The 12,509-nt window shown below is 35.8% G+C and overlaps 1 protein-coding gene across 2 annotated transcripts in view; it reads right to left on the reverse strand.

Moving 5' to 3' along the window:
• Positions 1–245: 245 nt before the first annotated feature.
• EIF3E (eukaryotic translation initiation factor 3 subunit E) overlaps positions 246–12,509 on the reverse strand; it is a 246,618-nt gene continuing 234,354 nt past the window's right edge. For both annotated transcript variants that reach the window (XM_042973572.1, XM_007075834.3), the window contains 3 exons: positions 1,602–1,704; positions 1,178–1,312; positions 246–423 (listed from right to left, as the gene is read on the reverse strand). In XM_042973572.1, coding sequence (XP_042829506.1) covers positions 385–423; positions 1,178–1,312; positions 1,602–1,704 — 277 coding nt within the window. In that variant the 3' untranslated portion in view covers positions 246–384. The remainder of the gene's footprint in view (positions 424–1,177; positions 1,313–1,601; positions 1,705–12,509) is intronic.

Raw genomic sequence — 12,509 nt, forward strand, 5'->3', positions numbered from 1 at the left:
GAAGGCTATACAAATCTACAGAAGTGATGAAATGGCATAGAACTATTTACACACATTGTACCTATGTCTATGTCCTGGTTGCGGTAATGCATCATAGCAACATAAATGAAAAAATTGGGATGAACTAGGTTTAGGCTACAAGAGACCTCTCTGTACTATTTTCACAATTTTCTGTGAATCTATAATTATTCCAAAATGAAAAGTTAAAAAAATACACACATCTATACACAAGGAAATTCACAAGATAAAATGAAACACAGCCAATTTTATTCAAATTCCCCCAAATTTATACACAATGTTGTTTCTAAAATGCATGTCATCCTTTATATAATGATTTTATTATTTCATTTTTATAGTTTTTTCATCTTGTCTTTATACACTTCTTCAGTAGAAGCCAGAGTCCTGAGTTGCCCAGTTAGGAGCCTAAAACATGCAAAGGGAAATTGACAGAGTTAGAAGAAAGTACTTTCTGAAAAAGCTAACTTACAAAGTGATACTAGCATTTCCTTTCAGTACTCCTGCCCAAACCCCTCTCTAAGATTTTAATGACCTCTGCAATTTCTAAATCATGCCACTTACAACAATAAAAAACAAGTCAAAATATCATCTGAAACAGTTTTTGACCAATTATAAAGTATAACAATGACAGTATCACCAACATTATAACAAAAGTCAATACAAATTGATCTTTAAGCATACAGAAAATAACATCATATAAAAGTTATCTTTTTAGGTTGAGTTATTCTAGACGTGGCTGGAACAGTCATGAACAATAATTTCCCATTTCTTCCTTCTCTTCTTTGAAAAACTACTCAAAGGACACAAACCTTCTGTTAAAATTTCAATCACATGAGGTCTCTGAATGTTCCATCTATTTTAGGAAGCAGTTGTACTTCCTAAAAATAATAACTTCCTACCCTTCAGTTACACATAATCGTAATAGCTAAGAAGCATTAAAGCTGGTTTGGGATTCCAAAATTACATGGCTGTTCAAGTTTAATATCTAATATGTAGGATATTTACCAAAAGAAGGGATATATATATTTTTTGACATAGTTAAATATGACAGATAAAATCAATTTTTTAAAGATCAATACTAAACCACACATGTAAGATATAATAACGATGTTATATTCTTGCTAAATTCGAGACTGAATAGAAAATATGTGGTTCTTACCTCAGACCTACTATTCTGATTAAGTTTCTTCTCAATATTCATGGCCAACATCTGGCTTCTAAATGAAAGGCTTTTGGTCTTTTCAATCACTTGCTGATAGGGTGAGACTGCATTGTTACCCATAACCACATGACCCTAAAATAAGACAGAGGGAAATTGATCCTGTAATATTACAACCAAGTTTCCCAGTAAGTCATGAGCATCACATCACAACACTACCTGACTGTTGCACACATTTTTATGCACTGTACAGAGATGACAATATAACTCCAGCAACAAAAAAAACAGGTGGTTGCTGTTGCCTTAAAACAAAGCAAAAATTCTAACAGAATAGAACAAAATGTCCTTAATGAAAAATTCCCAAAAAAGCATAAAATAATCAGCAACTTATATCAAGATGTAGCATAACTAACATAATACTCACTAATTTAGAATCAATCTTGGCATCCAGTCTTGCATTTCTAATCAAATTTACGATCCACCTTTCAGCTTCTTCTGGAGTCATGTTCAGTTTGTCTGCCAACATGCTAATGAAAAAAGTAAAAACAATGTTAATGGAGTCTAAAACCTTGGTTTCATGTCCACAGTCTTTGAACCACACTCTGCATAGAGACTTTCAGGTATTTATGGATCACCTCTCTTAAATACTGTGACTTAATAACTGCACTATTCCATGTTTGTGCAATTATCTAATACTGTGCATGACCTATCCCCATTCCACCAACCAGACTGTTAAGATCCTTGAGGGGAGAGGACCACATTACACATTTATAGAAATCTTTCTGGCTTCTAGAATAGTACCTTACACTTAGCAGGTGCTCAATTAATAATGCTCTAAGAGAGGAAAGGTTTTATAATGTATAAAGATTATACAAATTAAACCTACTACAAGGAACATCAGTGATAAGTATAATATAATGAAGTAACTAAAATTCAGGTCTGGTGTATATGTTTGCATTAAACTCCGAGGGCACTCTGGGAATTGTACACTATACAACCTAAATGTTAGCCAATGAATTTCAAAGGAAGGAGAAAGATACACATACATAAAATATGAGGAGGGTGGAGGAGGGAGGAAGACAAAGAGGGGAGAGAGGGAGGGAGGGAGGGAGGGAGGGAGGGAGAGAGAGAGAGAGAGAAGGGAGCTAGGGAGATGCCTGGGGTAAAAAAGATACCATTATAGAGCTCAATTTATCAGGACTAATAAAAGCACCCCTTGGCAGTACATAAGTAAACCACTCAGCTGATGGAATAGTATGCATATATAGTATTAAAGAGTACAGAGTATAAATGTATTCACATATGCATGTTTAAACATTAACTGTTCTCTTTTCATCAGTCTTCACTGAAGACATTACACACTTGCCAGGCCCTCTAATGTTATCACTGGTTTGATGAAAAGAACTAGAGTACCAATAATACAATCTTTCCTTAGAATATTATAAACTAAAATTCCTGATCCGATGTCAAGACACTGGCAATCATATCATTATGTAATTCCAGACTTTCCAACACAAATAACCTAATTTATAAAAATACCCTTATGAGAATAATATTATCTATGCTATCCCCATGTTACACATTTATTGAAAAAGAGTTAACAGAAGTTCGTTCAAAATGTAAAAATTAATGCGGCGCCTGGGTGGCTCAATGGGTTAAGCGTCCAACTTCAGCTCAGGTCACAATCTCGCTGTTCTGAGTTCAAGCCCCATGTCTGTGCTGACAGTTCAGAGCTTGGAGCTTGTTTCAGACTGTGTCTCCCCCTCTATCTGCCCCATCCCTGCCTGCGCACGCGCTCTCTCTCTCTCTCTAAAAATTAACATAAAAAAAATCTTTAATGAAAAATTTAAGTTAGGTTATCAATAAAATAAGTACAAACTAAATCTATGCAGATATACAATTAAAATTTATCCATAAAGGTGAGCCTGGATAGCTCCATCGGTTAAGCATCTCTTGGTTTCGGCTCAGGCCGTGATCTCACAGTTTGGGAGTCTGAGCCTCGTGTAGGGCTCTGTGCTAACAGTGCAGAGTCTACTTGGGACTCTCTCTCCCTCCCTCTCTCTCCGTGTCCCTCCTCAGCTCGTTCTGTCTCTCTCAAAAAGATAAGCTTAAAAAAAAAAAAAAACCATCCTTAAAATATGCTTGGAGCTAATAACATCTTGATGAATACGAGCAAAAACACCACCATAAAACTCCCTGGATTTATGTGTCAAAATTTTGTTCTCTGTCTTTCTGTGATCGGTTTTGCTCTAAATACAACATTCTCAGCAAGCAGAAAGAACAATTAATCCATGACTATTAATTCAATTTCATGACTTCATTTTATTCTCTTTATCACTGTTCTCTAATAACCCTAATTTTATTTAAGCTACTAAAAACAGGGAACTACATCAACTTACTTAAACAAGCAGGTGTGTTTTTGACTAGTAAAAATTCCTGCAACTGGTGTTTCCTGTGGTTTCCCATAAACTCCTGTGTTTCCTGCTGGTGCTTGACTAATTTTAGAAATGTGTAAATTTCATTGTCTCTACACTTCTATAGTAAGCAAATGTCTGCTACTCTCACCTAAAACTCAACTCTAAATGTAAAGAACAGATTTTCCAAAACATACGGATTATTTTATCACCTCCTATAGCAATTTATCTTTCGTATGCCTCCTGCATCTCCCCAAACATAACTCATTAAAGTGAGGCCAAAGCATTTTACTCTGAAAAGCCAAAAGAAACTGTACTAAATATATTAAAATTCCAATGTTTAAGATCACTATATTCTATTTTATTTTTTTTAATATAAAATTTATTGTCAAATTGGTCCATACAACACCCAGTGCTCATCCCAGCAGGTGCCCTCCTCAATGACCATCACCCACCCTCCCCGACCTCCCACCCCCCCATCAACCCTCAGTTTATTCTCAGTTTTTAAGAGTCTCTTATGGTTTGGCCAAACCACTATATTCTATTTTAAAGAGCAGAAAAATTATTCCCAGTAAGCTATGAATTATGTAGAGTTGGTAGTGTAAAGATGCTTTAAAATTATAATATATAACCTATTTATGAGGCTGTTTAAATAACTAAAATTATAATGAAACATGGTCTTGAAGCCTAGGTTATCTATTAGATTCCTCTAGATGCTGTCACATCTAACTGAGAAGACCTAGAATTCTCTCTTTAACCACTGCCTTTTATCTAACCACTCTACTGTCATCTTGAAAGACTTTCCTCTCCACCCACCATACTAAACCTCTCTATTCATTACACTTGCCAGGTTTTTAATCACTTCAGGACCTTTGCATATACTGTGCCTTCTGCTTAAAAGGCTCATCCATCATCTTCACTTAACTGTTACACAGGTCTCAGCTAAAACAGTACCCTCATAAGCCTTCCACGACACCTCTGTAAACTGTAATGTATCTTTGATTTCATAGCCCCTCTATATTCTTTGGAGCAGTCATAATAGGTGTAACTTCCTGTTGTTGAGTATCTGCTTTCATGATACACTGTATAAGCAACCAAAGAGAATGTACCAAAGTTTCTTTGTTCACTGTTATCTACCTAGCAATTAGCACAATGCCAGGTTTACAGGAGACAATTAATAAAAATTTACTATCTGACTCCTATACTAGTCACTTCCCTAGTTCAGGCTCTATTAGTGTTTCCTAGTTTTTTAACTCATCTACCTCTCCAGTCTCTCCTTAATCTATTTTATATAATTGCTAACTAACCAGTTTATTCCCAAATTCCTTTCAAAACTTTAACACAGTCCTTTTACCAAAACAATAAAATCCAAACTTCTAAATATCTCATTCATGGTTCTATACAATTCGGCTACAACCTAACTTTCCAAATTCCCATTATTCTCTCCCATGAACACTACATGCCAGCCAAACCAAACCAATTATCTTCCTTCCTTGGCATTCACTCAACAAAATATGAACTGTTAGATGCTAACAATAAAATACAGTCTGTTCCTTACTTTTATAAAGTTTAAGCCAGGGGTTGGGGAGTAGAGGACAATAACTTCATCCCCAAAATATATAAACTATTTTAAGTGTAAAGATGAATAAAGTAGAAAGAGCTATGTGAGATGCACAAGAGTTTACTATTCTAGTCTGGAGGTTTGGGGACTTCTTATTTAAGGAAATATTTAAGGTCAGATTTTAACAAAAAAGACAGAAAAGTTTACTCTGTATAACTCCATAGAGAATTCTTCATCCTTTCTTTCTTTACATCCATATTCTATCTCATATTCCAACATGGCTGGGGCAATGTGGCAACATGCATCAAGACCCACAAATATCTGCAAACTCTGACCCATAATCCTACGCTGGGGATTTATTGCTTTGCATTGTGCTTGTTGATCCTTTATGTATTAAATCAAGTCAAAGAAAAACCTGAATAATGTCCAAGAAGTATTAATAAATTATTGATGGCATCTCAGGTTATCTACGCTACCAATCACTCTGAGAGTGAATTAAAGAATGTGGCAACAGTCCAGTGTCTTTTAAGTAACAGGAAAATATACAGGGTAAAAGAAATTAAATGACTGATAGAAAGAAATCCTCAAAACTTGACAATACTCTTATAGTCCAGTGATTTTATGCAAAAATAGTAAAGTTTTAAAAATAAAACTATAAATCCTATTAAAGCTTAAAAAACAAAACGTTGGCTTAAGCTATCCTATACCAAGCTTACCTTGTGTTATTTAAATTAACTCAGTTTATTAATACACTAAAAGACAAAATGTATCGAAATGCAGAATTTCTGAGAAAAGTATCTATTTGATCTAGATTTTAAACACAAAAATAATTTCCAGATTGTTCAGATTTTATAGAAACTCTCAACCTCATCTGGCAGCTTAAGGCTGACATCTAAATATTTGTGTAAATGTCCCTTATATATATCTTTAAGTTGACTAGCACACCTTTCTCAAGTAATGCAACAACATATTGAATATGTTAAATGAGAAATACATATGGAACCACAAAAGACCCTAAGTAGCCAAAGCGATCTTGAGCAAGAATTACAAAGCTGGAAGCATAACACTTCCTAATTTCAAACTATTGTTACAAAGCTTTGCATAGATGTTCAACTAATTTATGATAAAGGAGCTAAGAATATACAATGGAGAATTATATATTGTTTGATTATATATTCTTCAATAAATGATGCTGGGGAAAATGGACAACCACATGCAATAGATTGAAAATGGACCACTATCTTACACCATAAACAAAATTGACTCAAAATATATTAAAGACTGAATAAAGACCTGAACCTAAGACCTGAAACTATAAATTCCTCTAAGAACACACAGGTGGTAGGCTCCTTGACATCAGCCTTGGCAATGATTTTTTTTTTTTTTAACGTTTATTTATTTTTGAGACAGAGAGAGACAGAGCATGAACGGGGGAGGGGCAGAGAGAGAGGGAGACACAGAATCGGAAGCAGGCTCCAGGCTCTGAGCCATCAGCCCAGAGCCCGACACGGGGCTCGGACTCAGCACCGTGAGATCGTGACCTGAGCTGAAGTCGGACGCTTAACTGACTGAGCCACCCAGGCGCCCCGGCAATGATTTTTTGATCTGACACCAAAAGTAAAGACAACAGAAGCAAAAATAAACAAGTGGGACTATATCAAACTAAAAAGTCTGCATAGCAAAAGAACCCATCTACAAAATCCAAGAGTAAGCTACCAAATGGTGGAAGATATTGCAAATGACATATCTATGGGGTTAATATCCAAAATATATAAGGAATTACTACCACTGAATAGCAAAAAACAAAAACAAACAAAAAACCAAATAATTTAACTAAAAAGTGGGCAGAGGACCTAAATAGACATTTTCCCAAAGAAGACATACAGATGGCCAACAGGTACATGACATGCAAATCAAACCTACAATGAGATATCATCTCACACTTAGAATGGCTATTATCAAAGATAAGAAATAACAAGTGTTGGCAAGGATGTGGAAAAAAGAGAAGACTTGTACATTGTTGGTGGAAATGTAAACTGATACATTCTGGATGGAAAACAACATTGACCTTGAGGGCATTATGCTAAGTGAAATAAGACAGAGAAAGACAAATACTATATGATCTCACTTTATATGTGGATTCCATATGTGGAAATTCTTTCTTTTCATTTGTAATTTTTTTAATATAAAGAGAGAGAGAGAGAGATTGCAAACCGGGGAGAGAGGCAGAAGGAGAGAGAATCTTAAGTAGGCTCCACACTCAGCATGGAGCCCAATGCGGGGCTCAATCCCACAACCCTGGGAAGATGACCTGTGTCAAAATCAGGAGTCAGATGCTCAACCGACCGAGCTACCCAGGCAACCCTGGAATCTTAAACAAAACAAAACAAAGCAAAACAAAAACTAAAAAAACAGGCCTTGATACAGAGAACAGATTGGTGGTTGCCAGAGGTGGTGATGGGTGGAGGGACAGATGAATTGGTTAAAGGGGTCAAATGGCACGAACTTCTAATAATAAAATAATTCACGAGATGTAATGTATAGCACGGTGACTACTGTTAATAATATTGCACTGTATATTTGAAAGTTTCCAAGAGAGCAAACCTTAAAAGTTCCCATCACCAAAAAAGATCTTTGCAACTATGCGTGGTGATGGATGGTAACTAGACTTATTGTGGTGACCATTTCACATCAAATCCTTATGTTATACATTATGTTGTCCATGATGTTGAAACTAATATGTTATATATATCAATTATAGCTCAACAAAAACACTAAAATAAAAGGCTAGCAATATCCTTTGAAAAATTACAAACTGTTGTGATACTGCATCCATAAAATAAGAACTGAAAGATGTGACATCATGGATTTGTTTTTTTACCTACAGAAGGTTTGGAAGAAGATGTTGAGAAAATCTCCCCAGAGTGTAGAACATAAAGACAAAGGTATGGAAATTGGAGAGAAAAGGTAAAAAAATTAGAAGTCTAGTCCAGGAGATCCACTATCCAAACAACAGTAGCTTCAGAAAGAATAAACAGTGAAAATAAAAGAAAATAAATCATTGAAGAAATAATGCAAAAAAAAAAAGTTTCCCAGAACTGGGGCATGAGTTCCCAAATTAAAAGGGTCCAGTATGAAGAATTAAAATAAACCTACACTAAGATATATCACCGTGAAATTTCAGAGCAATGGGAGCAAAGAAAAATAATCCTTCAAATTGTTAGAGAGGGAAACAAAACACCTATATGTAAAAGATCAGAGATAAAAATAGCTTCTGACTTCTAGAGCAGAAAGCTTCTAGAAAGCAACAGAACAAAGTCTTCAAAATTCTGGAATAAAGTAGTTTTCTACCTAGAATACCATGCCTAATACCATTATTCAAATATGAGAGTAAAGTGGACATTTTTAGATATGACTATTTTACCTCTAAACAACCTCCCTTATAAAGCTATTGAAGGACAAACTTTACCAAAATATGATAGTAAATCAAGAAAAAAAGGAATACAATAAAACTGGAGCTCTATTACAGGAGACCGACTAAAGGAATCTTCAGAACAAAGGACAAAGGGAGACAAATGTGCAACAGGCATAGAGAGCAACAAGTCCAGATCTTTTTCCCATAGATATAACTGATAGAGTAATTAGTCTTGAGAAGAGATTTATAAACTGGCAAACAGTCTGAAGTGTAATTAGTGATAAAGACACTAAGAAAAACAACTAAGCAAATGGGAGGAAAATGGCAATTACCAACTCCACAGAGTATAGTGAATACTAAAACACATTACAAATCTTATTTGAAACAATTTGGTGCTTGTTCAGGAACCCAGAGATAATTACAACAGATTAAAGCATTCAGAAAAAGTCCCATATACAAATGACAATTCAAAATGTCATATGGGTGGCATTTCAAATTAGTGGGAGAAAAGATAATTTTTCAATAAATCATGTTGACTGGCCATTTAGGGGAAAAAAACGGTAGTGTCTTCCTTATTCTCTATTCCCAAGTATAAATCCTAGGTGAATTTAAATAGAAAAAATACAGCCATAAAAGTCCTAGGAAAAAACATAAATAGCATATAAACCTATTGTGAGAAAGAATTTTAAATAAAATACAAAATCCAGTATGACAAATTATTAGTAGTAACTCTGACTACAGCAAAATGTTATTAATTTTTCAATGACCAAAAAAAAAAAAAAAAAAAAAAAGGGAAATATATAGGATTCTAAGTGCTATTTCAAAAAGACAAAGTGAAAATAAGTATTTCACCCTCAGTTCTGTTTCATTAAACACGTTCATGCCTCTAGCACAAAACCAGATACTTTCCTTGTTTCTGGGCAGTAATTAAGACCAGTGGTCCTTCCTAGGAACATCAGTCTAAATCTAGAGAACCAATTAGGGTTCCACCAACTCTATGTCAATTTTCTTTCAGGTTTTTAATTACTAATTTTATGTATTTCAAAAACTATGAACTTAAGCATTTACCTATGGGGTCCTCTTGCCTGCTTTTCACTGAAGACTGAGGCCAACTATTTAGCATATCCAAAGTACTCCAGTCTTTTACAAAGGTAGGACAACTAATTTAAGAATGAGTATTAAGAATAAACTGCTGAACTGTAAAACTGGAAGGAAATAGGAGAAAGAAAAAAGGAGAAAACTGAGAAATGCTTAATGCTGTGTGACAACTAAAAATTCTCACTGAATTTTCCAGTATCTCCTTAGTCAAAAATAAGAATATAGGCATACCTCTAATTGAATTTCATTTTACTGAGCTTCACAGATACTACATTTTTTTAAAAATTGAAGGTCTGTGGCAACCCTGCAAAGAGCAAGTCTACTAGTTACATTGTTCCAACAGCATTTGCTTTCTTCATGTCTTTGTGTCACATTTTGGTGCTTCTCACAGGATTTCAAACTTTTTCACTATTGTTATATTTGCTACGGTGATCTGTAATCAGTGATAATTGATGTTACTACTGTTAACAGTTTTGAAGTACCATGAAACTCACGTAAGACAGCAAACTTAACCCATAAATGTGTGTGTTCTGACTGCTCTACTGATGGCTGTTCCCCATTTCTCACTCCTTAGGCCTCCCTATTCCCTGAGACACAACAATACAGAAATTAGGCCAATTAATAACCCTACAATGGCCTCTAAGTGTTCAAGTGAAAGGAGGAGTCGCATGTCTCTTAGTTCAAATCAAAGGCTAGAAATGATTAAGTTTAGTGGGGACGGCATGTCAAAAGCTGACACAGCCTGAAAGGTAGGCCTCTTATGCCAGTTAGCCAAGTTGTGAATGCAAAGGGAAAAGTTCTTGCAGGAAATTAAAAGTGCTACTCCAGTGAATACACGAATGATAAGAAGTCAACAGCCTTACTGCTGATAGAAAGTTTTAGTGGTCTGGAAAAAAGACCAAAACAGGCACAACATTCCCTGTCAGTTCTATGAAGGCTGAGAGAAGTAAGAAAGGCCAAGGAAAAAAAAACTGAAGTTCCTGGAGGCTGGCCATGAAATTTAAGAAAGGAAGCTATCTCCAGAACATAAAAGTACCCAAGGTGAGGCAGCAAGTTATCCAGAAGATCTAGCTAAGATAATTAATGAACGTGGCTACACCAAACAATAGATTTTCAATGTAGACCAAACAGCCTTATATTGGAAGAAGATGCCACCTTGGACTTACACAGCTAGAGAGGAGGAGTCAATGCTTGGATTCAAAGCCTCAAAGGACAGACAGACTGACCCTCTTGTTAGGGACTAATGCAGCTGGTGACTTTAAGTTGAAACCAATGGTTCATTTACCATCCCCAAAATCCTAGGGCTCTTAAGAGTTATGCTAAATCTACTCTGCCTATGCTCTGTAAATGAACAACAAAGCCTGGATGATAGCACATCTGTTTACAAAATAGTTAACTGAGTATTTTAAACACACTGTTGAGATGTACTGCTCAGGAAAAAAAATTCCTTTCAAAATATTACTGCCCACTGACAATGCACCTCATCACCCCAAGAGCTCTGATGGAGACGTACAATGAGATTAATGTTGTTGTCGTGCCTGCTAATACATCATCTGTTCTGAAGTCCACGGATCAAGGAGTAATTTCAAGTGTTATTATTTAAGAAATTCCTAGGGCTATAACTGCCATACACAGTGATTCTTCTGTTGAATCTGGACAAAGTAAATTGAAAACCTCCTAAAGATTCACCATTAAGATGCCATTAACAGAGGCGCCTGGGTGGCCTAGTCAGTTGAGTGTCTGACTTCAGCTCAGGTTATGACCTCGCAGTTTGAGTTCAAGCCCTGCGTTAGGCTCTGTGCTGACAGCTCAGAGCCTGGAGCCTGCTTCGGATTCTGTGTCTCCCTCTCTCTCTGACCCTCCCCAGCTTCTGCTCTCTCTCTCTCTCTCTGCCTCTCAAAAATAAACAAACATTAAAACAATTAAAAAAAAAAAAAAGATGCCATTAAGATTATTTGTGATTCATGGGAAGAGGTCAAAATATCAACATTAACAGGGGTTTGGAAGAAGTTAATTCCAAGCCTCAGATGATTTTTAAAAATTCCAGACTTCAGTGAGGAAGTAACTGCAGATGTGGTAGAAATAGGAAGAAAACGAGAATGAGACGTGGAACTTGAGGATGTGACTGAATTGCTATACTTTCATGGTAAAACTTTAACAGATAAGGAGTTGCTTCTGATGCATGAGCAGAGAAAGTGGTTTCTTGAGATGGAATCTACTCTTGGTGAAGATTATTGAAAATGACAACAAAGGATTTAGAATATTACATAAACTTAGTTGATAGAGCAGGGACAGGGTATGAGAGAACAGACTCCCCATTTGGAAAGAAGTTCTACTGTGGGTAAAATACTATCAAACAGCATCACATGCTACAGAGAAATTGTTTGTGAAAGGAAGAGTCAATATTATGTGGGAAACTTCATTGTCTTATTTTAAGAAATTGCAGCAGCTACCCCAATCTTCAGCAACCACCACCCTGTTCAGTCAGGGGCAATTAAAACTGAGGCAAGACCCTTCATTAGCAAAAAGATTATGATTCACTAAAAGCTCAGATGATGGTTAGCATTTTTTAGTAATATTTTTAAAAAAATGTTTATTATTCATTCTGAGAGAGAATGAGCACACATGTGAGCCAAGAAAGGGGCAGAGAGAGAGAGAGACAGAGAGAGAATCTCAAGCTGTCAGCATGGAGCCCAATGTGAGGCTCGATCCCATCAACTGTTAGATCATGGCTTGAGCCGAAATCAAGTCAGACACTCAACTGACTGAGCCACCCAGGTGCTCCATTAGTAATATTTTTAAATTAAGGTATGTACATTCTTTAGACATAATGCTACATTGCAC

This window comes from Panthera tigris, chromosome F2 (assembly GCF_018350195.1).
Source record: "Panthera tigris isolate Pti1 chromosome F2, P.tigris_Pti1_mat1.1, whole genome shotgun sequence".
Taxonomy (NCBI): domain Eukaryota; kingdom Metazoa; phylum Chordata; class Mammalia; order Carnivora; family Felidae; genus Panthera; species Panthera tigris.